We start from the raw sequence: 27,866 nt of genomic DNA, 5'->3' as shown, positions 1-27,866 counted from the left end.
TAGGGACACTGCAGGGTTGTTAGTAGAAAGCAGCACAGTACTGGCAAAGCAAGGACCCGTCTCAGAGATGTGATCTCTCCACCCAGCATCCCAAAAACAATCCAAGAAGGTAGCTGCTCCAGGGCAGCTCCCAAACATGAAGGCTGCTTGCTCAGGTGGGATGGGACAGGACAGCCAAAGGGGGAGGTGTAGAACTGCAAGTAATTGAAAGTAGCCACAGTCCCGTGAAAATTACGCAGAGCTATCTCTGAAAGCAGAAGCCAGTCATGGTCAGGTGGGGGAAGGTGCCTCTGCCAGCACCCCTTGCCCAGATGGCCCTGATTAGCAGCAATTCTCCAGTCCCAGATAATAACTGCTTACGGTGATTAGGCTGGTAGGAGAGCTGATGAGAAAGGGAGGCAGTGATGCCTGTTTGCTGCATTTGGTCAACTTCAGAGTAACAGGGAAGCACCTGGGAAGGAATGCCATATAGCTGGGGGCTGAGAGAGGGCTCAGAGGATAACAGTTGCTGTTGAACTGATACAGTCTACAACAAAAATACTTTAAAATCACAATCCATCCTTCCTGGCAAAATATGAATACATCATGTAGAGCCACTCATTCCAGAGAGGAAAGATGAGCAATAAACTCTCCAAGATTTTACAGCTTCTAGTGCCAGACAGAAATCAGTGGAAGGAAAAAGAAATACAATGGATGCCTTCAAACAAACCCACAGAACCTGAGTGAAGCAGGGAGGTGAACATGTACAGTCCTCCTCCTCAAGGGGATGTGGATTCCTACCTCAAAGGTGCAACTCCTAGACCTGATCAGAGCAGCACCCTTGGGTGCTGCAAGGGTGCTCCAGAGACTGCTAGCAGCAGGGCACAGGCCAGCAGCAGCACATTATACCAGCTGTGGAGCTGGGCTGGCTCCTTTCATATTTTACTATGAAGGTAACAGGAAGAAACATTTCTGCAGGGAGAGACGCGCAGGCCAGGGGTGTATGAGGATGTGTGTAGCTGCCTATGTGCTGCCACATGTCACTGGCAGGCAGCACACTCTGCATTCCTGACTGCATTCCTATGGAACTACACGGCAAGATCCTCATCTCAGGCCTCTCAAGCATCACAGGCATTTCTGGCGCTATCTGAATATACTGCTAATAAGAGGCAATGGTCAGGAGGGAATCTGAATGAGCTGCTCAAGACAAAAGTTTTCCACAAGACACTTACCCGTCACCCGTCATTTTGTACCTGCTGAAAATCTCATTATTTGATTGCAGCTCTGGCCCTTCTAAAAAAGTTCCCTGAACTCTCCATCATGATCACATCCACCTGCAGAAACAAGGAATTACGATCGAAGAGCAGTCTCCACCATGGAGATAAACAAAACTCACAAGTGGTAAAAGGAAGAAATGGGAGAGGTAGGCTGGTGAGACATTGCTGCCACCAACCCTCTCTCCTGCAAGGAAACATCTTCTGGGAGGGGTAGGAAGGAGAGAAGAGCAACTGTTGCTAAGTTTTATTTTACACATGAACTTCAACCATCCACAGAGGTTATCTGCCATTTAGTGTCACTGTCCAAGTACTCCAGCTGACAGTCCAGGGCCTTTGCTGTCCCAACTCAGTAATGGCCAGAAACACACTGTCTAAACACCAGCTGGTAGCCCATTTGCTTCAGCTACATCTAACTACTACACATGGATCCCACAGAGAAAACATACCCTTTCCCCTCAAACTACAGCTGTAAAAAGCAAACACGGAAACTTGGCAATTCATGGCCAGTGTTGTTGACTCAGAGATCACGCAGTTGACTTTCCCAATATGCTGGTTGTTGTCATGGCATGCAGAACAGGGAAGGAACAATGTAAGAGGTGGTTAGTCCTTGACATGCTCCATCCTTGGACTAATGGCAGCTCCCCAGCAAAACAATCCCAACAGTAATTACCAAGGTGCTTTTAAATGGGAAAAGGAAAAACAGATTTAAAAGCCATTTGAAACCTTGAAGCTGAATGCCGAGTGGAAGAGAACACAGAGCAGCCAGGGCTGCACATGCTTAGCAACAATGCGGAGATGCTTCTCCGCAGGCAAAGCTAAATGGAACCTGACTGTCACACCAGAGGGAGTGATGAGCCCTGGGAGGCTGTGGGGACAGCGCTTGACAGAATGACAACCTGTGCTGCTTTACACTTAGTGGTTACAACATGGAAAACCTTCCACGGTGGGACTAAGGAGCAGACCTGTGCCCCCTGCCACTGCCAGCACAAAGAGGGGCAAGACAAAAGATGACTTTCAAGCGCAGAATTCAATTACGCTCCAGCTGTGTGAATCACCATTCCGCTGGCTGGATTATTTTCCTTCCTTGCTGGAGCCAGCCCAAGGACTTGGAGAGTATCTGCAACCTGGGAATGGAAAAGAACTTTTTACTGTTTCAAGAAAGGCAAGCAGTTGTTACTGAGCCAAAGCTTTATTGTTACCAGTAGTAAAACACTACATAAAAGTGTAAGGGAAGGAGACAAAACCAACAAAATAATAAAGGAAACACAAATGACCAGTGCAGACTGAGCACTATTTACAGAGCTATTCTTGCCAACCTTGGGCCAACTCAAAAGGCAGTCAACTGGTACAGGTTTAGGATAATATTCCAATGAAAGCTACAAAACACAACCAAGAGAGATGCAACAAAGCCAAAAGTGTCTTTAGTAGAAAATACGTGCACAGAGCTGTTCCTTTATCATATTCAGACGTGGCTAGATCCCATTCTTCTGGGCTAGATCCTTCCCTCAACCCAAGAGGAGTCTTTCATAGATGACTGAACAGTTCTGGTTTGAACTCAGGTGGAATTACTTCATGGAGGTAAAATATAGAGGTAAGAAAGAAAGGTTTCCAGTCTCATTGGTACAAGACCAGTCCCAAATATATGTCTAAGGGTGTTTTATAAAACCTAGTCTCAGTTAAAAATCAAACTCATGCCTCAAATAGCACAGTAAGCCAGCAAGGATTACCAGGTTCCTGTGCAGAGCTGGCAACCCACAGTGTGGTAAACAGCTGCAAGAACCAAGAGTGGGAGTGAAAACATGACTGACCTGCCTGCACTGCCCAGGAACAAAGCACAAGAAACACAAGAAGAGTTGGAAGTGACATGCTCAATTTTAAAAACCCTTTCCAACTCAGTGTAAAGTTTTTTTATGAGAAAGTAACAGGTTTAAAGTAAATGGAGTCAATTTTTAAGTGTCTTTTTCCTTCTTCTATAGAATTAACTTAGGCTGGCAGGCCAGGCTGGCAGAGGCACTGCAGTAATGAGAGTGCAAGCAAGACAGTCTCAGTAAGACTGTCAAATGCTCCAAGGCAAGACAAGACTTTTTTGGTAGCAAAACACTTCTGAAATTGAAGACACTACAGCTCTCAGAAGAAACAGCATGACTACAGCTTTGAAATCATACTGGCATTTCAGCAAAAGGTGACTGCTGGATTTACTTTTTCAGAAACGGCTAACAATACTGGCATTATGCCTTCCAGAGATGCAGCTGGCTGAGTCTCAATGACCAGGTTTAAACCACAACATAAAGTATCCCTTGGTGGAGAACAACCTCATCCCTTGCTCTCTTCAACAGCAATGCTGCAAAGCCCACGTTCAGTGGTTTCTCTTTATGCCATCTCAAACAGCCCACATCATCCAAAGGTTTTGTTTTCATTTTTAAAAGGGCAGAAACAGATCACAGAGGAAGAGCTGGAAGGCTTTTCCCAGCAACCTGCCATAGAGCGTTAGTTGGAAAAGCAGTAAGGGAACGGCCCTCTGTTGGACCACATTCACTTAGAAAGAAAGTCAAGGATTGATTTCCAATCTCCTGTTACAGTGTTCCAGCACCCAATCTCATTTATCTTCATACTGCAGCCATTTGTAAGAGCATATACTACATGAGCACAAAGCGCTCAGCAGCAAAGGAGAATAGAACAAACGAGTAATAACCAAGGGAAAAGGCTGACATTAACCGACACAAATTGCCTTTAAATCCATGATTTCAGAGGGAACTTTGGGGAATCCTTCATTTCTTCAGAAAAAGACAGATCAGATTCAAAGCATTTAATAAAATCCACAGACTCCTACTTGCTTAGTGTTGTTTTTTTTCAGGTCTTCAAAGATCTAATTGCTCTAAAGATGTCAGGTAATTTGATTTTTCTCATCTGTGAGGCCTTGGAGGGAAATTGTCCATCCTGGAGAATAAGCAGGACTGGGGCACACAGACTTTCTACAGACTGACTCAGGATGATACCATCACAGTCTGCCAGATGCTCAAGACTTGCAGGAAAAAGGTAAAACAAAGGCCCCTGCTCATGCAAGAGATGACAAGGTGTGCATGTGGGAGGAGAATCTGCAGAGCTTTACAAGATAAAGTACTTTTAAAGCTTTTATCCAATTTGGGTATACAACCACAGCCAGCTGGGCGGTGGGGTGGTGGGAGTTCTCCCACCAGGAGCTGCAGCACACACGCTGCCCATGATCCCACTGCCAAAGCAGCACTCTCGCCACAGGACACACAAGCCAGTGCACAGCCAGGAGGACCAAAAAAATTCACAGCAAACTTCTTTTGAGTGTTGCTTTACTAACTGAAGTGTCTCCCTGAGCAGACAGCCCTATCACAGAGAGACACCTCAATGGAAGAGGAGCACAACATCAGCTGATTCACAATGCCCCCACCAAACCAATACCAATTCAAACCAGAACAACGATGACAAGAAACCCAAGGGGTGACACCTGGGCCTACAGGAGTCAAGTGCAAACCGGACCCCCAGGCTCACTCTTGGGATTCACAGAGGGAAATTCACCCCTGGGCTGAGAAGCAGTAGAAAGGCTGCTGTATCTTCACAACCCGTTTCAGGGACACACGGGTGAATTTCCCTTTCTCCTGAAGGCTGCAAAGCCAGGACTGCAAGGCCAGGAGCTGAACCCAGGGCTGGGCTTGGCAAACCAAGAACAGCAGATGTGGCACACATTTCTTCAGCTCCAGTGAGCACCTCATGTGCTCCTTCAAACAAACACAGGTCTGGACCCCATGGCAGCACTGCACAACATGGCACCCCTCTCTGAGCAGCACCCCAAAGTGTGTGTCAGTCAGCAGAAAGGGAAAGCAGACCATAACCCCGGTCAGTGAGGCAGAGAGGACAGGCAGGTACTTTCCCAGGTGCCATTGTGTTGCCAACGCCTGTGCAAGAGCCAGCATCATGAAGTCACCACTGGCAGCATCGTCTGGAGTGAGGTCTATGGGAGTGGGCAAGGGGCAAGCGTTGGATCCAGGCAAAGCAGCTCCATCTTCACCTCTGTCAACACTGTGTTCTGGTGTGGATGCGCCATTTGCCTTCAAAATACATAAAGACAAAAGTTTTGTTTGGAAAGCAGTGAAGGAAAGAGATTTGACAAAGTTATTTTACGTTGCTTTTACATGCTCAGCCCCATTTTAAGAGCTTCCTAAAAATAATAATGAAGAGAACGTCTATGCATCATTACTCCACGCTCTGTCAGCAGTCAGGGCCCATTTAACTTTACTAAAGAAAGAAAAGACAGGGGAAAGAAATGAGGGAAGAAGGAGGAAGGAGGAGTCATACTGCTAGAACTGGTTCTTTGGTTCTTCTTTCCCTCAAAGGGCCAAGTCAGACAGAAAGTCAAACCTCAGCTCTCAGGTTTCCAAACCACGCGATGGCATCCATGTACCAAAAAGCAGGTCCTCCACATGACCCTCCTGCCCTCCCTGTGCCTGGGCCATGGACAGGAGCCAAGGCAGAACGTAGTCCTTGCCCACAGCTGGGGATAGGCACAGGACAGCAATGCCCGGCTGCAGAAGGCACTCTGTCTCATGTCCACTAAGTGAGCCTGAGGGAATCACTTCAACAGCCCCTGGTGAAACTCAGGGCCTGCTGGGACACGCTGCTTCCAGTGCCCAGGGTGAAAATGAGGGGCTGGCAATGTAGAGTGCTCTCAGGCAGTGGCACGTTAGTACCAACTTCTCTCCCCCTTCCCTGAACTGAAGGGGACACAAATTACGTTGACTCCTGGATAAAGCACAAGGGATGTTTCCAGTCACTGCATTCATGTGACATGTTCAAGGCACAGGGAGTCCTGCAAATTTCTCCCACCAGTAACTGGCTGACATCCCAGCTGAAAGATAACCTCCCAAGCCATAAAACCTCTTAATGTGTTTACAAAGACTCCAAAATCCAGATTTTAACTTCCATATTACTGACTTCCCATGCTCTTTCCTTTATGATTTGTTTTGAAAGATGACATCAACTATTGCCCTCAGTGCTTTGTGCAAATGCTGAATAGAAAACTGAAAGAGTGAGGAGTAAGTGTATTGCAAAGGGCAGAAAATAAGTCTAAGGACATGGGGGCAGGAGGACAGACAGGCTGTTTAATCAAAGACCAAAGCACAGACCTCTGCGATGTGGAAGAAGGCACAAAAATAGGATTTTCATCTTCAGCAGCAGACTTGTTTCCAGATATATTGAGTGAAAGAGGCAAGAGAATGCGTCTTTGTCATTCCTCTATTTTCAAGGGAAAAGTCTTCAATTTAAAACTCCATAAAGAATTACAGAAATAGTGAAAGTAATTTATTTTTTAGGTACTTGAGCCTTTATTCACTTAACTTGAAGGTGGACTTCAAAGGGCTGAAAATGTTTTGCTTCTACCACTTGACGATAGAAATATTTTAATTCCTTAAAACATGGAAGGGGTATACACTTCTTCTGAGGTTCATATTTACAAATACATTGTATCTAGAATGCAAACCTTGAATCATTTCCTAATGCTGTCACTACCCAAAGACATATTTCATTTGTAAATACAGCAGGACCATTCAGTGCTCTGCAGTACCAATATGAGGAGGCAGAGACAGCTCAAAGCTGCTCAGCCATGAAGGCACAATTCAATTTTTTCACTTTGTGGAAGACAGACAACTCATCCTCTTTGGCAGCAGCAAAACTCAATCCCATGGCAGCAGCAGCAAGCTTTGAGCAAAGGGGGGCAAACAGCAGTGCCCAAAGATTGATGAAGCAGCCAGTCCAGGATGCAGAGGCTTGGAGGGGAGAGGCGAAGAGGCTGGGTAATGGGTGAGGGACTTCCCTCCACGTCAGACCCCCTCTTCCTTCCTAACCTGTGCTCCCAGCACAGGCAGAGGCTGACGGCAGAGTGAGGAAGAGCAGGGGTTGTGAACACAGCTCCCTTGCATGGTTAACCCACCTATTCCACCCTGCTGATAAGCCAGCTCTGGAAGACTACACTGTTCGGCTGTAGCTCACATGGACAGAGGAGTGCGCAGTCTGAAAACATTTAAGCAACTTTCTCACCAAGTGCAGGAAAACAAAAGTCAAGTCCCCAAAGACTGCCATGAAGAAAGTAATTAAAGAAATTACTATCCCATTCAGAGCCTAATTACTGTTAGGACAATTTTTTTTCCTACACAGAATGGAGTAGTTGCCCTGCTGAAGCAAAACGTTACCTCCTCACCGTCCCTGAGATGAACAAAACAGACATCTGAGAAACAGAATGGAAGGAAAAAAAGAAACTAATGCCTTAACTTCAAAGATGCCCTGAGAATTTCCTGCCTCAAAAATAATGCAGAATGGCTCTGCCAGTCTCGTGTATTAACAGTTTGCATATTTATGAGCAAAAGTTGATGCCTAGCCCAGCTTGGGAGGCACTGAGCCACTGAGAGAGTGACACCACCTCATTTCTAAATCCAGTCAATTCCTGAAAGACAGGGCATAAATCTCCCCAAATTAAGAGAGCTGGAAGCAGCATTTCCTGCCCATCTCTCTCAGCTCCAGGCCTTTTTCTCCACTCTGCTCAGCCTCTCCCAGCATGACAGCTACGAAGCAAGCAACCAAAGGGAGGCACCCAGAAGCTGCAGCTTTAGCATCCTAGTACAAGGGCCCAGGCTGGACGGGCTGACCTCTGGAGGTCCTTCCAGCTGGCCTCACCTGGTCATTGCAAGCCACATTTCTTATACCCCACCAGGTGCTGCCATCCTTGTCTCAGCTCCCAGACTCAGCAACACCACTGTTTAAGGTGCCTCTTGTTTAACTGCCAGCTGCCGTACTGCTCTTTAAGTATTAATGATTTAGACAACACATTGGCAAACAAGCAGAGATGGGGAGACTGTGATTTGGACTCAGACGTATGCTACTTGTTCATTAGCTTATCTCGTGGCTGTTTCTCAAACCTCCTTTTTTAACCACAAATTAAAGCCTTTTCCAGCCCCAAAGCCCAAGCCAAGCTCATTCACTGCTCCCTACCAGCAAGCAGTTCAGGTGACCCACAGAACACCACAGGATTGACCCGTTCCTGAGACACTCAAAAGACACGGAAAACCCCATTAACTGGGACCCATCAAAGCAGAACTTGCTACTCATCTGAGGAGATGCCTTTTACTCTTAATTTACCCCCTGCAGCAGCCAGGCCCGTTATCTCCATTAAAAGCTCTCCATGGGCTAATGAAAACCACTGTAAGATATTGATTTCTTTGTCTAAATCTGTTTAATATTCCCTTTAATAAAAGTGTCATAATTAACAATAATGAGGATTTTGTTCTTTTTTAACAGAGGCCCCTCTTAACATACCAGATGTACAGCCAGAACAAGGGGAGTCACCTCCCCTAGCTGGGGGCAAAGAGGAAGGGTAAAAGGGGTAAAAGTAAGGGGAAAAAGGAAGACTGTGCTTCTTTCCTGTGTGCAGATTTCATTCTCTTTAGGATAAAACATTCCTCAGGAAACCCAGTATATAACTTCCCCCTTAACAGCTATCACGTTAGAGTGGGAACCTCCAGGAACTGGAGCTTGAGAAGAAGAAACACCAGACCCTCAACACTTTTGAAAGGGTTTGAAAGCAGGTGGTAAAAAAATTGGCAGCCTCTCAACTCACCACTCTCTTCTGAAACTTTGGCTCATGGGCTAAGGTTGCCTAAATCCCAATGCAGCTCTGACAATGAGTCATTTTATGACAAACCCCAGGCTTCATTATCTGCCTCACCAAACCCCAGCCGGAGCCAGAGCAACACACTGGAAATCTACAAACTCTTCTTAATAGCTCCTTGTTTTCCCTTGGCCACAGAACCACGCTGTTGACTTGGGCCTTCAGGCTTAAAGAGCTAAGGACTATGACAGCAGCTGCATTTGCAGTACCATTCCCTAACTCCCTGTTCTGGTTGTAGCCTGGGATCTAAGGATGCTAAAGTGTTCTGCAAAGTTGCACTTGAGAGCAGAATTAGAGCAGAGGTGAGAAAAAGAAGTGGAAAGTCAGTCACCGGTAGAACAACACCTGAGGTGCTAATATGAAGCAAAAATTGCTCCCAACACAGTGTTAAAAAGTTGCAGAGCCTTTCAGAAAAACTGTAGCAAAATCTCCCTTTAATGTCCTCATCCTGCAGCTGAGGATCAGCAATTTAAATGAGAAAGGATCTTTGCCTCTTGCTCTGCTTTTGGGTCAGAGCAGAGCACAGGGACTGTCCCACAGGCAGGAAGATGCAGTGAAGAGTTTTGCTAATCTTGACAGAGCTCCACATAACATGAGGCCACAGAGTTGTATCACTGCATAATGCCGATTACTGAATTCACACAGAATGGATCGCGATTGCCAATAGTTTGCTGCACAGATCACATCGTGGAAGCGTCTCTCCAGCTGGTCATGTTTAATGCTCTCAGAGTAAATGAACACTGACCATGCTTACCCCTGCTGCTCACTTGCTGCATGGAGGCAAGGCCACATCCCAAACACATCAGAAGGAAAACAAACTCACTTTCCCTCTCTCCTCCTCACCCTGAAGTGCTGACAATGACCTACACTGGGACAGAGCATACAGCCGCAGCAAACAACACAGGCACATCACATGCCTCCCACAACATACTCAGGTTCCAGCTTCACCTCCTTGCAGAGACCTTTGGCAGAGTCTCTTAACGCTGCCACACCAGCCCTCGCCCGCACCCACATTGTAGAAAGGTGTAATGCTGGCACAGGACAGGCTCTGTAGCTGTCCTGCCACCTCCTGCGGCCACAGAGCCACAGCCACAGTGCCACCTAACTCCCTGCAGGCCCGTAGCAACTCCCTGGCCCAGGAGGATACTTGGCTGGTGGCTGGTTCCCTGATGTGACATGACACAGAAAACTCTGCCCGCTGCCACCGTCCATTAGCTCCCAAGCCCACGCCTGCTGACTGCAGCCATCACCAGCTTCATTCCCTCCCCAGCACAGGCAAGCAAATACTTGCTGCTCTCTCCCTGCCTCCTTCCCCTGGCTGCGGGGCACGCAGAGCCCTCCTACAAAGGCACTTGCTGCTGCAGACACCACCTCTGAACAAAGTGCCCCTTCTATAGGAAGACTGGGAAATAAATGACCCCAGGCATAATACAGATCTTTACAGATACCCTCTAGTCACCCAGCCTGGCTTAACCTTTTCCTTAGCAGGATCTCTCAGGGGCTGTTTTAACTGGGCTCATATATGTCCATGCTGCCTGTCATCTTTAGCTCTCCCCAGCCTAGCAGGAAGAGATTCCACTGGGAAGTGTTGACCCCTTGTGCCACGCTTTGCATATGAGGTTTTTAGCAGGAAAAAGGCATTTTTTGCCTCTGAGATATTGTTTGCACTGTCATGGCCAGGCAGCAGATACTTCAAAGAACTGTCAGGAAAGCTCCAAAGTGCTAAGGGCTGTACAAACACACTGTCCAGGTGTGCATCCATCCAGCCTTCAGCACGGTCATACAGCACCAGCAGAAAGAACACCCAAGGGATCACACCTGCTATCCACCACCTGCTTCAATCCCACAGGACAACCTGCTGCTCTGCTCCAGCAAGCAGCAGAGCCAACACCCAACAGGAATCACCCATCTCTTAATGCCACAGCCAACAGGGGCTTAAAACAAACTCCCCAGTCTGGGGCAGGGCAGCAGTATGAACCAGAGAGAGAATGGACAGAGCAGATGTATCACTCATCTGATTTGCTTTGTGAAAACTAACATTAAAGAAAACTGCAAGTCTCTGAAACTTGGGGAGGGAGGGAAGAGCAGAGAAACAATTTCATGCTGGCTGTTTCTAGTGGGAAGCGTGGGGAGGGGGACTGTGACTCCATGTTGCACTGAAGGATAAACCTGCTCTCTCTAATCCAATTTACGCCTCAACATGCACAGCACAGAACAGGCTCAGGAACAAAAGGAGCGGCAATTCACAGGGCAGCAGGAACACTCTGGAGGGAGCAGCGCTAAACGATAACTTAAGGGGTTATTGACTAGATTAGCAAAACTGCAGAGAGAACACATTTGCATCTCTTTCAGCTGCTCCAGATCAGATCTGATAGCAGCCTCTGCTCTCACAGTCACTTAATTGTTCCATGGTTGTTGAGGGGGAAAAACGGTCTTCTTTTTTTGCACTGCAGAGTTCTGCAAAGAGTCATGCTTGGCTTTAAGAGACACCTAACATTAGGAAAATTTTTATTCAGTCTCATAAAGCTGCTGGGCTTCTGCTTTGCTTCAGTAAAAGCTCAATCTGTTCTGCTGCTTCTGCAGGGCAGACAGGAGCTCCGGGCCTTTGCAGGGGGACAGACCCAAGCTATGGCTGCTCTTAGAGGTGGGTGTAGGCAGCTCCCACCCCAGACGATTACTCATGTTGCAGAATAGATTCTGCACTCAGGGAAGAGGGAAGGAGTGAGCTGTAATGCTGTGACAGCATCTGCCATGAGAAAAGCAGCATAGAAAAGAGATTCTGGGCCACAGCTTTGCCAGGTGTGCCTCTGAGAAAGCTGTGCTTTGAAGGAAGTCAGCCCTAAAAGCATGGATTTGCCCAGAGAGGAGCTTCAGCTTACCAGGAACTCTGCTACCAACATCACTGTCGCGCCCATCTACTGGCTGGTCGCTCTGGCAGCTCTCTGTAGCACTGAGGGCAGCGCCCTGCTCGCTGCCCAAGCTGCTGCGACTCCCCGAGAGGGTAGGGGAGTGGGTGCTCCCCAGCGCTCTGCCCATGGTCTGGCTGGGTGCTGCAGGGACACAAGAGAGAGATGCTGCTGTGGGAGGGAGAAGGGGGTGCAGATGCTGGGCCAGATCCTCAGAGAGCAGCAGCCTTCCCGCTCCCATCCAGGAGCAGAGTCAAAATCCAGGTCCTGTGCTCTGCTCCTAAAACAGCACCAGTGATTCCTGTGCTGTAAAGTCAGGAGTGAAGAGCTGGCTGGAAACAGGCTGACAGGTGGCCAGGAGCAGCTCCCAACTGCAAGGGCAGACACTGAATGGCTGCAGGCAATGGAGTGACCCACCACCTGTCTGACCCATTGATACTATTCCAGTGACAAAGGATCAGATCTTCACCTAGAACAGCTACAACCAGAAGGCTGCACCAGCGTAGGGCTGGCAAGAGGCTGAGCCAAAACCCGCAGTACAAAGAGCCGAACATTCAAGCACTTTACACTTCCCACCCTCCAGCCACAAGGAACAGCAAGTCCTCACCCAGTTCTGCTCCGCGCTTTCTGCCCTGTGAGGCTTTTGACCCTGCAGGTAAGGGCTTGTCATCCAGGCTGGAGGAACTGAACTCCGAGTCGCTCTCACTGTCGCTAGAAACCACTGCAGAAAAGATCGGGGGGAGGAGAGGAGACAGTCAGTTATTCACAATGTTCATAACACTTACCAAAGGGGGTGCCAGATGGATCCAAATTAAACATGAACAAATGCTGACTCGCTGAGCACATTCTCCCTCTTCACAAGGAGCCTTACCTGCAGTTCCTCTACAGCTGTTCACTTTTCTTCTCAAACATGATGTGCTTTTACTTTTTACAGATGAATTATAACCACCACAGACACTCCAGCGGTGCCAACACCTGAAGCAGATGCACACACCACCAGCGTTTCTTTCCTAAATCTGACTGGGACCATGGGGACCACACCACTCCTGTGCCACACTTTGGGCTCTGCAGCTTGGCTGGTCTGAGAGCTGGGCTCTGCTCCTGCTGACCCCTGTGCTGGCACACCAGGGAGCCTCCTCCTGCTGTTTGCTGTCTCCCACACGGGAACAACATGACAAGGGCTGGGCTGGGTACAAAGCTGGCTCCTGCCCAGCTGCCGGTAGCAGGGTCCTGGCTACACTGTAAGAGCATCCACATCTGAGTTATGCGGGGAGAGGAGCTGCCTTCCTCCAAGCTGCATTTGAAGTGCAGCAGTGCCTCTGTGGAGGCTCCAGTATCTAGGAGGAAAACACCAGATAAATACTGAGCACACCAAATAAAAACCCCTGCAGCAATTACATAAAGAACCAGTCTTACTAGCTTATCGTCCATGCAGCACTCATCCCTATCAGACACTGCCCAGAACTATATTACTTCTGTGCTCCCAAGGCTTAAAAGGCAAGGGTCACTCCTCTTCCTCAAGGAGACTGTTCCCTCATTTCAAGGCTGCTTTTTTTTTTCTTCTTTGTTCCTCACCTGAATCCTGGCCCTAATCCTGCTGTTTTCCACCCTCCATAGTTTCCACAGTGAGCTCATTTTGCCAGATAGAACCCCCCAAACTGGCAGGTTGTTTCCACTTTTCCATGCAATTATGTAAGCACCTTTCCTGCTTATACCAGTGTAAACATATCAACTGCCAGCTGCTCTGGGTAAAATGAGAAAGGTGTTTTTTCCAACTCCTGGGTTTCTGTAAAGGCCTGATCTCAAAACAGAAATTATACGGCTGAGGGGGAAGCTAATGGGAAAACTGCTGTCTTTTGTTGAGGGATTGCACCTACAGCAGTTCTCTATCTGACCAAGGCAGATTCCAGCTCTCCTGGCAGCATAGAAGCCATTTCAAACAGTGGGTCACAATTTCTGGTAGAAAGTACAGTATTGGTTCATGTGGGATATAGAGTAGGCAACACTGGAAACTACAGCCTCTACTGTAGAAAAAGAAAGCCCCAACTATTTCTTTATATTCATCAGTATGTATTTATAAGCTCACATTCACAGAAGAAATGAGTTCCCTGTTCTGCTACTGAACAAATCTCTGTGCCCATGCTATGTTACTTGTAATGCCCAACCTCATGGCGCTGTCAGGCACAGGAGGGACGTGGGTGCACTGGTAAAAGGTGATAACCATGGGGTAGCAAAGACAGCTGTCAGTTCATCTCTCTGTATAAGCCCTAAAATTTGCTACACAGTTTGCAGAGCTACAAACCCTTTAACACTGCCCAGGGCAAGAGGATGGGTATCCCTCCCCTCACACAGGCAAGCACAAGCTGTCAAACGTTTCTGTCAAGGACCTCTGCTCCTATATTCAGGCAGCAATCTGTACTATGCAAAATATTTTATTAACCCCCCCCATATATTAATACCTAAAATAGCGCTTTTCTGCAGTTAACATCTCTGAGGATATTAAAGCTGGCTGCCAGTATTATTACAAAGTGTTATTGAGGTTGCGCTGGCGGGCAGCTCCCCACGCATGCCATTCTGATGGGAACCTCTGCACAGTGGGCAGGCTGCTAGGCCCCCTCCCTGCTGCTTGCACAGCCTCCCCCCCAGCATCGGCTCCTCCTGCCTGTGCAGCATTCCCCTCCTAGCACCATCTGAAATGGGAGCTCTCACCTGCAAGAAAAGGGGCTGTGGAGCTGAGCTGGGCAGAGAGCAAAGCCCCATTACATGCAGGAGGGGTGCACTTCTGGCTAGGAGCCCTTAAAGCAAAGGTTTGGCTTTGGGTTTTGCTGTCTTAAAGGCAGCTACGCTACTTCCCCAAAGCTCCCTGGGAGAGGTGGGGGACTATATATAAATACTGTTAATAACAACCCTACGTACCAGTACTTTTTCTTTATTTTTTGCTATAAAATCCAAATTTCAACTGTGAGAATCATCCTGACCATCCCACTACCCAATTCCTCCAGAAAATGCACTCCTGTCCTACTTGACCATCATCCTTCTTTGGCCTCCTGGATTCATGAAATCCGTCACTTTAGAACTGCTCCTTCCCCCATGAATCCTTTAAAAATGCTGGAAGTCAGGATTTATTTGGAGAAGGCCCCAGTGAATCAATGGAGGTGACTTTAGTTGCCTTCCCTTCTGCCATTCAGCAGTTCAAAGAGGACCAGCACAAGAGGAGGAAAATATTAATGATGTGAAGGCACTTGCACCACAGGAGCAGCCCTATCTGCTCTCATTTTCTCTGCTGCCAATAAGAGTGTATTTTACCCACTGTACCAATGTTTCCCTTTAAGGTAATTTTTCTCCCAAAGCTTCCAGACCTTCCGCTGGCACTTTCCAGAGCCCAGAAGTCGTAAATCTGGTGCTCCAGCAGTTGCTGATATATCAATAAGAGTCATTGGACAGCTGTACTTTCAAAAAATGTAACAGATTTATCCCTCTCCATCTCCAGCTGACAGAAAAAAGCTCATAAAAAAATATGCTGAGATAAAACTTGCAAGAAAAGCAGTATTCCCACAGGGAATGGATCGCTCATAGAGGGCCTGAACCTGCACAGCTGCTGCAAGAGCCCGTGATTCCTCCAACATGTGGTTCAACCTCCAAGCCAGAGGTACCAGAGCCTTGTGGCACAGAGAGCCACAGGGAATGGTGGAGGGCTGCCAGGCTGCAATTAACCTGTGCAGCAGAGAACGTGGGGAGGCTGCGCTGAGGCCAAGGGGAAAGGCGCACCTTGACTGGGGTTGAGCTCTTATGTTAAACGTGTGTTTAGCACGGGCATCCCTGTGATGGGAAGAGCCAGCCACACTCACTCCCACTGCCAAAAATACAGAAAAAGCACATGGGCATGCAGCAACAGCTCCGAACAGCTGCGCATGCCCAGTGCAGCCAAGACATGCAGGGTGAGCAGGCTGAGGATGAGCCCCTGAGCACACAGCTCCCCTGCAGCACCTGTATCATCAGCCTTGGCAAACACAGCCTCCGGGGAGGCTGATAGCTCCCGGTCACTGCAGGTGGGAGGACCGGAGATGAAGAGTTTATTACAACTCAAGTGTCTCACTGAGTGCAACTCCTATGCTAGATCATGCCCAGCACTGCCCACAGCCACAGGGACACCTCCAAGCAGGAACAGGGGACTGGACCCAACTGCTCTTCTTTTCAGAAGGAGCACATATGCAGCTTTGGCACTGCCCAAACTTGTAGAAAAGTTGGATGACCCCCTCAGCAGCCTGCAAAGTACACTCCTCTCTGCTCCATCAGTCAGGGATTTGACCTCCAGCACACAGATGCTGGACAAACGTGCTGCATGCCCCTACCCAGCCACTGCTCCTGTGCCTCTGACAGTGCTGAGCCCAGCACATCGCATTGCTTGGCAACAGGACCAGAGCACACTGCAATGGGAGAAACCACCAGAGGCGAGCAGAGCAGCAGACAGCCCTCATGCCAAACAGTGCAATAGCTTGGGCATCACATTTCTTTTTTTCATGCAGATGCACTACATTTTTTTCTGCAGAACTCAAGAGTTTAGAAGAAGGAAAGCCCTGCTGCTTATTGCTCCCCACCCCCTGATGGCCCCATCCTGCCTGACACAGTGCAGAAACCCACCCACATTCCACCGCATGGAGCAGAGCTTGTTCCCCAGCATAAGAAATATTACTGCTATTCTCCCCATGACAATACATTTGTGCCTTAACTAATAGCAGGGTTCCCATGGCAACTGCTTGTTTATTACAAAAAAACTAAAGGCAACAGCAAATCCCAGTGTCAGTGAGCACGAGAGAAATAATGGGTGTGTAAAAATAAAACTTCTTCCTGGTGGGTTTGGTTTTTCTTCCAAGAGGCACGTTCCTGCAGTCCCTCAGTCCCACTGCCTTCCCACCCTCCTGCAGCAGGAGCAGCTGGTACCCAGGGCCTGGCACTGAACACTTCCTTTTGAGGGGGAAAAAGGGACACCTGAGGTTTGTCTCATCCCTGCTGAAAGGCAGCTCCTGGCATGGTGGATGTCAAAAGGACAACCACAGCTCCTCTCTCCCAGGCTCACGGGGGCTGTGCTGGGACATGGCTGCGTCCATGCTGGTCCCACTTCACTTGAATCCCTTAATAGCTGAGACAGCTCCTTCAGCACCTGGGGAGGTGAGTGGTGGGGTTAGACATGGCTGGCCAAGATAATGGAAACCCCACCGAGAGCAGCCTGTCAGTCAGGCACGTTAAATGCCAGAGCTTGCTCCTGAGGACATCCTGCCAAACAAGCAACAAAACTTTACTCAGTGCCGAAAGGACATGTTCAGATGAGGGTGTACAAGGTGTGAGATAAAAAATGCTATCAGCCAGGCAGAGGTAAGGTAGGCTGCCTTGTCAGCCATGGCCTCAAAGCTCAGTCCAGGCCCAGGCCCAAATTCACACTGGCAGTATCACAGCTACATCATCTCCATCGGGGAAGGCAGCTGCCCTGTACCTTGCAGAGGTTTCAGATGACAAACAGCAAAAGTCCCAGCACTGGCAGGTGAAAAAGAGTTAAACAGAGGGGCAACGTGTACAAGCTCACAGCTTCAGAGATGAATTACAGCCCACGGGCTCATTCAAAGCTGTCCAGAGGACAGGCAGCCTAACAGAGAAAGGCAACAAGGAAAGAAAGCACCAGAAAATAAAACCATCAATCAATATTATCCAGCCAATAGAACAAGAGCCAGCTGAAAATCAAAGCACAGGGAGAAAGGCAGCTCACCACTCACTTCAAAGCTTACAAAAGGCCACTTTGCTGTCTTCCACCTGTTCCTTTGCTCCTCCTGCCAGTATTCAGGGGTAGGCCTTCTCCAAAATGGAGAAGGAAACTGGAGAGGAGGAGGTTCAGGGGAGATCTTATTGCTCTCTACAACTACCTGAAGGGAAGTTGTAGACAGGTGGGGGTAGGTCTCTTCTCCCTGATAACAACTGATAGGACAAGATAAAATGGCCTCAAGTTGCACCAGGAGAGGTTTAGATTGAATATTAGGAAAAATTTCTTCACTGAAAGGGTGGTCAAGCATTAGAACAGGCTGCCCAGGGAGGTGGTGGAATCACCATCCCTAGAAGTGTTTGAAAGACATGTAGATGCAGTGCTTAGTGGCATGGTTTAGTGATGGACTTGGCAGTTCTGGGTTAATGGTTGGACTTGATGATCCTAAAGGTCTTTTCCAACCTAAATGATTCTATGATTCTATGAAAACAAAACTAAAAAGCTGAACTAAAAAGCAGGCCAGTCTGGGCTCAACATCTTTAACTCATAATGCTATCTGTATCGCATGAAGAGAAAATATCTCATCATTCAAGTTCAATTGCTAAGACAACTCCTTCTAAGCATCTCCTGAAAGGAAGCACAACCATCTATTGTTGATCTAATTTGTCTTTAATTACAAAAGTTACAGTAGGGCTGAGAGTGCTTTTCTAGCTGGGGCCTGAAGAGAAGATTTGTAAACCCAAGCCTCCTGAGTCCTCTTTATTAAAAGGTTATTTCCCCCTGCACTACTGGTAAGATTTATCTTGATGTGGAAGAGTGTATGCTGCCACTATGCTGAAGAGGTCTTCTCCAATTGAGGGGATCTAATAGCAAAAGACAGAAGGCGAGAGAGGCCAGACAGTCCTGCTAACCCACACCAGAAAGAAATTAAAAGAAATCAAAGCAGACTGGCAGCAGCTTTAATTCTGTACCATCCATCCGCTGCTGTGCTAATAGCCCTGTGTGCTCAGCTCCTCAGTGCCAAGCTGCCGTTTCCCCACAGCTGGTTACAGGCACAGCACCGGAGTGGGTATATGAGCAGCGACAGGGTTGGCAGATGGAAGAATCAGGGGAAAGAAGTCCTACAAGGCAGCGCTGTGAATGGGATCTGACGCAGCAGTGATCCAAGATGCCACATGTGATACAACAGTCTACTTCAATCAAGGTCTACCTCAAAGAACAGGGATGTGAGTGCCGAAGCTAATAAATCGTCAGGCTTGTCAGTGCTTTGGCCCCATCCCTGCACAGAGCTAAGTTAATCAACAGCTTCTCTGGGACACGTTTGAAGACCAACTCAGCCTTGAGCTGATGCAAACATCACCCCCCTCCCCAAAGCCTGGGGAAGGAGCTTCACCCTTTTCCAGCCTGACCTGTTCAGGGGGTCAGGCACAAAAGGAAACAGCCAGCACGAGCTTGCTCCTGTCCACTGACCGTAAAAGAGTACCTCTCCCACTTGCTCCAGGCCCCAGGAAGACCCCAGGGAGATGCTGGCAGTGTAATTTCTAACCCAGCTCAAAGCAACTTGAGATATCCACCCAAAGGTGCTCTGTAGAGCATCAGAAGCAAGCAGCCCCAAGAAGGGAGGGAATGAGATGAGCCTTTTGTCAGCCTCACCAGCACAATGCTGTCCATCCGTGGCATCATCCTATGTAGTTCAGCAGGAGGAGCTCTTTGGGCTGTGACTGCAGACCGGTGTCTACTTCACGGCTCATCCCTCCCTTGGCAGTCCCAGCAAAACAGTGGGGGCTGCAAGGAATGGAGGAAAGCAAGGGTGGACTGAAGGACAGGGAGTCCAGGCAGGCTGGGGCTAGCCTGGGCCACCAATGTGCACTGAAGTAACAGTGAACCTGAAAAGCATACCACAGCATAAAAAAACCCAAACACCGCTCACATAGTAAGCAAACCACATCTTATGCACTATCCCTCACCTCTGAGAGAGCCTCTCCTATTAACTGAATCCTGCTAGCGACAGCAGAAGGCAGGTCCTTCTCTCCACCTGCTTCCTGGGCACAGAACTGACAACAAACCTTTTCCCCTGGCCCAGGTGAAGGATCGGCTGGTCCCAACACTCTCTGCCTCTGGCACAGCTGGCTCACTTTGCCAAGGCTGCGAGTGCAGCTCACTGGATTTGCTGCTGCTCTTCAAAGGCGTGATGTACTTGGGCAGCCCTTTGTAGAACCACGCACCAGACCTCTTCCAAACCTGTTAAGAGACAGACAGCACCTTAAGCCTGGATTTTTACAGCAAGAGAGCACAGCCAGCACCAGATGAGCTCCCCATCAAGCTCAGCCCAACCACTCCCTATGACCTATACTGACCACACTCAAACACAGGGGGAGGGCAAGGCTTCCAAGCCCACAGAGCCCAATGGTTCCCTCTGCACACTGCAACTACCAGAACATCCCAGATTCCTCCCACACCTTGTCAGCCCACCTTCACCTCAGTCCTTCTTCCACCACTACAAAAAAAATCACAAATTTGAATGAGTAGCAGGCATAGACTGAAGGAGGAGCAGAAGGTGATCATGCAAACCACAGAGCTTCTTATGCTCTCTGGGTTGTCAAGACTAGATGTTTCTCTGATGCCATGTTTGAGTCAAACACGTGTTTCCAGGCTTACTACAAGGATATCAGGATGAAGTTCCCTGGCCTGCGCTAAGCAACAGGCAGTTCAGATGCTGCATCTGTTGCTTTCCCATTGGGAATGCACAAAAAGAAAAGCTTCCTAGGGACATGTCATACATGCTCTGCTTAAACATGTCTTGCACTGGCTGGAGGGGCAGCAAGTCCTGGCAAATCTCTCCTCCTGGGCCAGGTCCCTTAGCCTAGGTTGCTTCTGAAAGAGTCAAAGACCAATAGCAGCAGGGGGATGCAAGCGGCAACACCAGGACAGCAGAAACACTGCCTTGTGCTGTACTGAATGGCACAACCTTGGCATTCATTTCAGAGTAATTCAGGCCAAGGCAGATCATTTAACAAGTGTGCTTGAAAACCCCAGAACAAGAAGAACGACACTCAAATAACCTGAACCTGCAGCGGGAAATGGACTGCGAGCACTAAACTGTAATATCTCCTTTAAGAACGCCCTCTACTCTCCAATTTAGTTTTAATGCAGTTTATGATGAAGGAGCTCTATTAAGTATATTTAATATAAAGCCTGCTGTGAGCCAGAGGAAGGGAAAAGGATGGCAATTCAGACAAGGAGAAATGGCCTCTAAAAACCTAATTCTTCTGTGCCTTCCAGCAGCCTAATAATGAGCTAATGAGACAGCCAGGGCAAAAATAAGTTAATATAGTAAAAACATGATTTTCTATTTCATGCAGAGGGGTAGAAACCTTGCACTTCTGCTCAGAGTGAAGGAGATCATCAGTGTTTCTACTCCAAGTTCCCAGAGCATTTTGCATATAGTATCACCATGATGGCAATGGGTGCAAATGCAGACACCTCAGTTACAGCAATACATTTGCAATCTGCATTTAGGGCTTAATCAAAGCAGAGGGCAGGGGCACTGGCACTCATGAGAAGTTCTTCTCATGCAGACACAAGAAGCAGGACACCACTGTCACCATCCCACTGATGGGACAAGATTGCTCAGCAGGTTGCCTGGTTCCTAGTCCAGAGCCATCAACGGAGAGCTAAAATACCTGCGTTTGGAGTCTTGAAAGCCAAGTGAAGGCAATCTGAATTTAGAGGGGAACCTGGTAGTATGCTTTTTAAAAGAGCACACAGTAGAAGAAAGCACAATATTGCCGTGATCCAGCATGCACATCAATTACTGCAAGTGTGCAAGAGAGGTGCTTGCATGCACCATAGCAGGATCTAGAAACCAGGAGGTGAGAGCATCCTGCAACTACACCAACATTTCCCTGCTAAGTAACACTTTACCAGCTCCTTCAACAGCACACAAATAGCCAAAACAGCAACCCAGCCAGCCAAGGCACAAGCTGACACAGCTCCTTCTGTCCCCTCTGCTAGCATGTAGGGACTGCACAGCTCTTGATACAGCTTGTACAACAGCACACACCCGTGCAGCACAGAGACCCTGGAGCAACGTGCTCTGCTATCCCCACAAAATCAAGAATAGGGAAATGCAATACATTTTTTAAACCTGGGACAGACGTCTCTACATGGAGCTTACCCCACTGCAACTCAACTCAACATACACCATGCAAGAACTGCAGACTGTGCAAGCCCTGGACTCCCTTGTCTCAGAAAGGCAGGAGGCCTTGGGAGCAGCTGCACGCGCAGGACAGAGGGCAGAACAAGGACTGCTGCAGCCACGGGGTTTGCACCCCTATCAGTGCCATGGCTTGAGGAAGGCAGGTTGTCCACTGCCTGCTGCACTCTGGGTAGCTGGGGCACAAGCAGCTTCGCCACACAAACTGCCAGAAGCAGCTTCTTATAGCCCTTCTCTGAACAGACCTTGCAACATCTGTAATTTAATTTGAAGCACTGAAGAGACCTATTATCTTCAGGCGAACTACAATTTAGACACACCATAAAACCAATCAGACACAGCAAGGACTGCTGTAAGAAAAGACTGGTCACCCCCAGGTTTCTCACTACGCCAAAGCAAGTCCAGTTATAGAAGGAGTTAATGATATAATACACCCAGCTCTGATGTAGTAATAGTAGTATAAAATTGATTATATGCATATATATTCACTTTCAATTGGTGCTTCTAATAAGAGTTTAGACTCATTACAGTAGTACTGAAATTGTTTTGAGATCAGCTCTAAAATAGCTGCAGCAAGATGCTCTCCCCTTTATTAATTTAGTACCTCTGCTCCCCCCAGGTTAGCAGCATGCCCCATCTGAAACAATTGCAGTTCACTTTCTGTTCTGCACATGGGCACACAGGTTAGTTTTAGCATCCATGCATCAAAACAAATCGATGCTGCTGACTGCTATTGATGGCAGTTCATTGATCGCCAAGAGTGGCCTGACAGCAGAATTCTTGCTTGATTTTAAATTAATAAATCTATAACAGTGCTTCAAGAATAAAACTCCTGTTTATCAGCAAGAACTTGCTCTTTCCAGGGAGAGAATTTTGGTCCCACCAGTCCTGTTGGCACATAAGGTGAAATCTGGCCCCCACAGCAGCCCGAGTTTGGGTGAAGCTGGAATAGCTTCCGCAAGAGGGACAGCCAGCCCCTTCCAGTCTCACGCAACAACCCAATTTTACGTAACATTGATTGTGCTTCAGTGCTTGATGCTTGACAGAGAGGACTAAAGATCTGTATCTGCATTATCTCAGATCAGGACATGGTGGCCCAGCAGGTGGCTCAGGACAGAGCAGCCACACCATCGTTCACCAGCGGCGGCTGTCCCGGCTCACTGTGCTCAAAATGGCCCAGCCAAACACAATCAAAATCCACACTAAATACTGACTGCCTTCAGGATCCTGTCCTTCTGCCTCCCCTGACACCTAAACTACCCTAAAGCTAAGGGGGCAGGACACAGGGGAGAAGAGCTACTTTAGTAACATACTCCCTTTTTTTATTACTTCAAACCAATTTAATGTCCATGGCAAGTCCAGAGAGCTCAACACTTCTTATAACCCTGATAATATTCCTATTAAATTTGCACCAAGCCGTCATTGCAGTTACAGGATGAGCCAGTCAGAAGTAGATGCGTATTTTTATCTAGCACATTCAAGTGCAGTCTGTAAATGGGACCTAATGGAGAATCACTGGGCCCTGGTGAAAAGCATGTTACTGCTTAACTTCTCTGTCCTCCTTCTCTGAACATACAAGTGCTAAAACAAGCTCCTAAACAGAGAAAACATTAGGACTTGCTGATGAAGGGACAGGATCACAGCTGAAGGAATCATAACAAACAAACGCAGTCCCCCCCAAGTTTGCTTCACCAAACCACAAGTCCCCTAAACAGAGATGCTTAGAAAGGATCTTTGCTGCAAAACCATATTTTGCTCTACCACCTACTGCTTGCCACTCAGTAGCTGTTCTCATTCTGCAGCCCCCTTCCTTCGCAGCAGCCCAGGCTGGGCAAGAGGAAAACAGCTACCTTTAGCTTCTCATGCTGACACCAGCATTATTCACACAACTCCCCAGCAGCCCAGGGGAGCAGGTTCTTGTGGGATACGATGCTTAACAAAAGGCACCTGCAAAAGCAACCACCCCAGGAGGACTTAATTGCCTTTGCCCTCACACAGCACATGCCCACACGCTCACTTTGTCCCAGCTCTCCACCATGGTTCTGGCACACTGCAAACCACTGGCAGGGAGAAAGAGCAAATGCTCTTCAGCTTTGTTATTTGCATTCATCTGCTTTTCCATAACACAGAGATTTCCAATTACATTATTTACAGCAATCTGTTGTCAACTCCCACATTCAGCACTTGAGGATGAAGAAAATTAAAAGGCAGTGAAATTGCTATTCGTAGCTTTGTTTCCGGAATAGCAAAATCTATCGCACCTCTGACCCCAACGTTTCTCTAGCTGCAATGGCAGCCAGCCTTCAATGATTTATCATTCCACTCTCAATCAGGCCTCTTTTTTTCCTTGTGGGTCTATTCTAGAGGACACTATTTTGAGTCTAACCACTTGCTACCACCCCCAAAATAATATGGCAGGCTATTGATGAGTTCTTTGAATTGCAAACAGGTGCACATCACTTCAATTCAATCCAGAGTCACCCAAAATAAACACTCCATCAGTACGGTATTTTGCCAAGAAATCATCATGCCAGGCAGGAATAACCCTGGCCTATGGTGGTTTATGATGTTCAAAATGGTATGAGTGTACATCTGAAAAGGGAAGCCCTGGGGGCAAAAGGGGAGGACACAATTCCATTCCTCCAGCACAGTAATCTTCTTCCTCTGCATGGTTTATTGCGATAAACCAAGAAATGCAGCCAGCCATGAAAATGCCGTTTAGTGAAGGAGAAGAAATTAACGGTAAAGTGAAGCAGAGGGGGCAAATTAAAACTTTAACAGGTCCCTGATAGCTGACACTCTCTTTCATATTCAATGGGGTTTAAAAAAAGCTGTCTCCCCCCCACTCTACTTAAACTGTTTTCATTATCACTACAATTTTGGATGTGTCAATTCAAATGTAAATGTGCATGAATGCTTCCAAGAGGATTTTAATTACGATGATAGCATCGCTAATTACGGATTAAAAAAAAATATATAATGTGGCAGTTCAGGAAGGTGCTTTGCAGAACCTGGTGGTATCACTCAAAACAAGGCTGTGCAGAGAGTTAAACAACTGGGCAGGGATTTGACAAAACACAGCAGGTCCCATTTCCCTTTCAAGCCAGGAGGCGACAGGCAGACTTCAGCTACACTCGACTAATTCAACATGGGCATTGCTGCCCAAGCTATCAAAGCTCACGTGCTCTGCCAGAGGCCTGGCAGCAGGGAATCATTCCAGCTGTATACATGCCCACCACAGCTCCTCCCAGGCAAGTTTTGCTCCTCTGACAGCTGCTGCAATAAGCCCATTTTGCTGGAGGACTTGCTCCCTTTCTGCACTGTTATTTCTGTGGGTGCATCGGTGCATCACTGCTTCACTGCCAAGTTAGCAAACAGGCTCACTGCAAACCTGTGCCAATGTCTGCTGCAGTAGATATCAGCACCCTGATCATGACACGGGATTTCATATGCATGCAGAAATAGGACTGCCCCAAGGAGGATCAGCCCTCCACATTCACTCTCCATAAAGGCAATGCAAGACACAAAGCCAAGAAAGGCAATGCAGCACATGGAAGAGGGCAGAAGGAAGGGATATTCTTGCCCTCCAAAGTGTATGAAAGCTTGACCAAATTTGCTTCAACCCTTGCTTGCAGGAACAATAAACATGATCCACACTTGGTTTAATTCCACTGCCCTCAGAAGACATTGCAAAGAAAAACATCCACAAAATCCTTGAAGAACAGAAACGGTGTTTCAGACGCCTTGGCAAACAGCTAGGACAAGTGGTACTTCCAACAAGCCAGTTCTGGCCTGAAGCAGGTGAGGTCTATCTTATTGCAGGATGAAGAGATGCACTTATGATGTAGGGGTCCTTGGGGATGTCCTCTTTGCCAGTAGGAACATCCAGGCTCTGTCAGGTCCCAGCCGCGTTATAACACAGTACGTTCCTCCCAGCACCTCTCTGGCACCTTGGAGGCCCTCACTCTGCTTGTACACATCATGCTTGGCAGCTTGAGTGCTGCCAAACACTCTGTTTTGCTTCTGGATGACTGGGACACAAGCAGCAGGCAGAATCCATTAATCACCTCCACTCTCCAGAAATAAGACAGTGTCAGAGCAACTTGTTCCTCATTGCTATGCAGCACAGCCTTCCCAGTGGAGGTTTTCAAGGAAACAGAAAGCAGCAAAGAACATTTCTGAATAGCTGAGGCCAGGATTCCCAAAGGGGTCTATGGACACCAAGCATTCGACTCCAACTGAAAAACTGGTGTAAATGATAGCTTGTTATTTTGGTCTTCATTTTCACCCCAGCATACTGATGATTTAATTGTAACTGAAGCCAGCACAGATTCTGCCCACAGAGCAAAAGGGAGAGACAACTACTGTCACTACATTTATGCTACTTTAAATCAAGCCTATAGGGATAAATAATGACAAGGAAGATAGAGGGATGAAAGCTTTAGCATGTATGAATAAAGCTGCACACTGTAGCTGTTAGCTAGTATATAGAAATGTCCAACCACACTATCCTGGCTGGAGATCCTGGTGAGCCACAAGACTCACGTGCTCACTTAGCACGTGGCAGAGGCTAAAGGGGACAATTACAGTCCTAGGCTCTTGTTCCAGCCAGATGACACTTATTAACTCTAGCCAATATCACTTAGTCCATCCAGGTTTCCAAATGACCTCCCTTTCTCCCTTCAGTGCCTGACAGTCTCTCACTAACAGAGTTGAGAGCTTCATAAATATCACGCCCAAATAGCTTGAGCGGTGGCTCAGAAAATCAGATGGCATTCAACGCACTGATGTGGAGGGAATCACCCAGCTTGGAAACACCACATATCACCACACCTGCTGGGGGGCGGCACTCTGGACCAACATCAAACAACTCACCCACTAGAGCTGGCCAAGTTTAGGGGCCCAACAACTTGGAAGGTGTTGCCAGAGCTCTGTGGCCTGGGACAAGCCTACTTTAAGCATGTGTTTCATTGGCATGGACTAAAGAAGAACCTTGCTCAGTCACACTGTACAGTGAGAAGGGAAGAGAAGGGAGATACTGACTTGTTACTGCATTGCACAACTCAAAGTGCTTCAGTGCATTCCTGAAGCTCCCTGCCTGGATCCCAGGAAATAAAAGAGGGCTGATACCTACTCACCATGCAGGGAATTCAGAGGTTAGACAGAAATGAGAATATCTGATCCCAAAGAGCAGACATCCATCTGCACTCATTGACAGCAAATATAACCTTCAGCAAGGAACATGGCCAAACGGGTTTGGTCCAGAGCAGATGGCAATACAAGACAGATCCAGATCACAGAAACAGACAGTAACAAGGAACTAGTTGTGAACACAAGCCCTTAAAAGAAACCTGGCAATTTAGTGCATGCCTTGTAATATCACGACAGCTGAACCAGCTTCAGGCACTGCACTATACCAGTCATCAGCCTGAGGCCTAAGAGTCTCATCTCTTTCTCACACACTTACGGAAGACGTGATCAAAGCCGCTTTCCAGGCATTTATTCTGATATTGCCTCAACTTCCTTGTCCTAGCTGACATACCTCAAAGCTTCTGCTAACTCTCAATGCTTCCCTGCCTTCCTCCAAAAGAGCTGAGCATGTGGGAAGACAGACTGGCTGCATGTCCACGCTATGACCCTTCCAGCCTTCTGGTCAGGGTACCAGCACCACTGCAAACAAGAAAGGACACAGGCTTGAACTGACCTTGAAGAGAATCAAAACAAAAATGAGGCTTAGGGTTGGGAGGTAACATAAGGCTATTTTTTAGTTAGTCTAAGAAGGAAAGTTCCATCCATTTTCATTAGGGAAGCACTTTGGCCGTATCTCAGGTTTCACAGAGAGAAAGAACTCTGAAGGTTACCGTACCCTCATACACTGGCCACACGTAACACTTACTGGACAGGTTAATATTCTTCTCTGTCCAGTGACCACAGTTCCTCTTTATAAGAAGCAGGAAAAAAACCCTCACAATTATACACTATGAGATGAGGGGGAAAAATACCAAAATAAAAGAAATAAAGTAAATTTTAGTCCCACACCCATCTCCCT

The 27,866-nt window shown here is 47.7% G+C and overlaps 1 protein-coding gene across 1 annotated transcript in view; it reads right to left on the bottom strand.

Annotated features, from left to right (window-relative positions):
* Positions 1-5,196: 5,196 nt before the first annotated feature.
* The window catches only part of RPH3AL (rabphilin 3A like (without C2 domains)), a 39,745-nt gene continuing 17,075 nt past the window's right edge, over positions 5,197-27,866 (bottom strand). The window contains exons 6-9 of the mRNA XM_080384358.1: positions 19,668-19,842; positions 12,457-12,570; positions 11,823-11,993; positions 5,197-5,335 (exon numbers count right to left, since the gene is read on the bottom strand). Coding sequence (XP_080240484.1) covers positions 5,301-5,335; positions 11,823-11,993; positions 12,457-12,570; positions 19,668-19,842 — 495 coding nt within the window. The 3' untranslated portion in view covers positions 5,197-5,300. The remainder of the gene's footprint in view (positions 5,336-11,822; positions 11,994-12,456; positions 12,571-19,667; positions 19,843-27,866) is intronic.

The sequence above is a fragment of the Falco punctatus genome, assembly GCF_963210335.1.
Source record: "Falco punctatus genome assembly, chromosome: 1".
NCBI classification, from domain to species: Eukaryota; Metazoa; Chordata; class Aves; order Falconiformes; family Falconidae; genus Falco; species Falco punctatus.
This window is presented reverse-complemented; position numbering and strand designations above follow the sequence as displayed.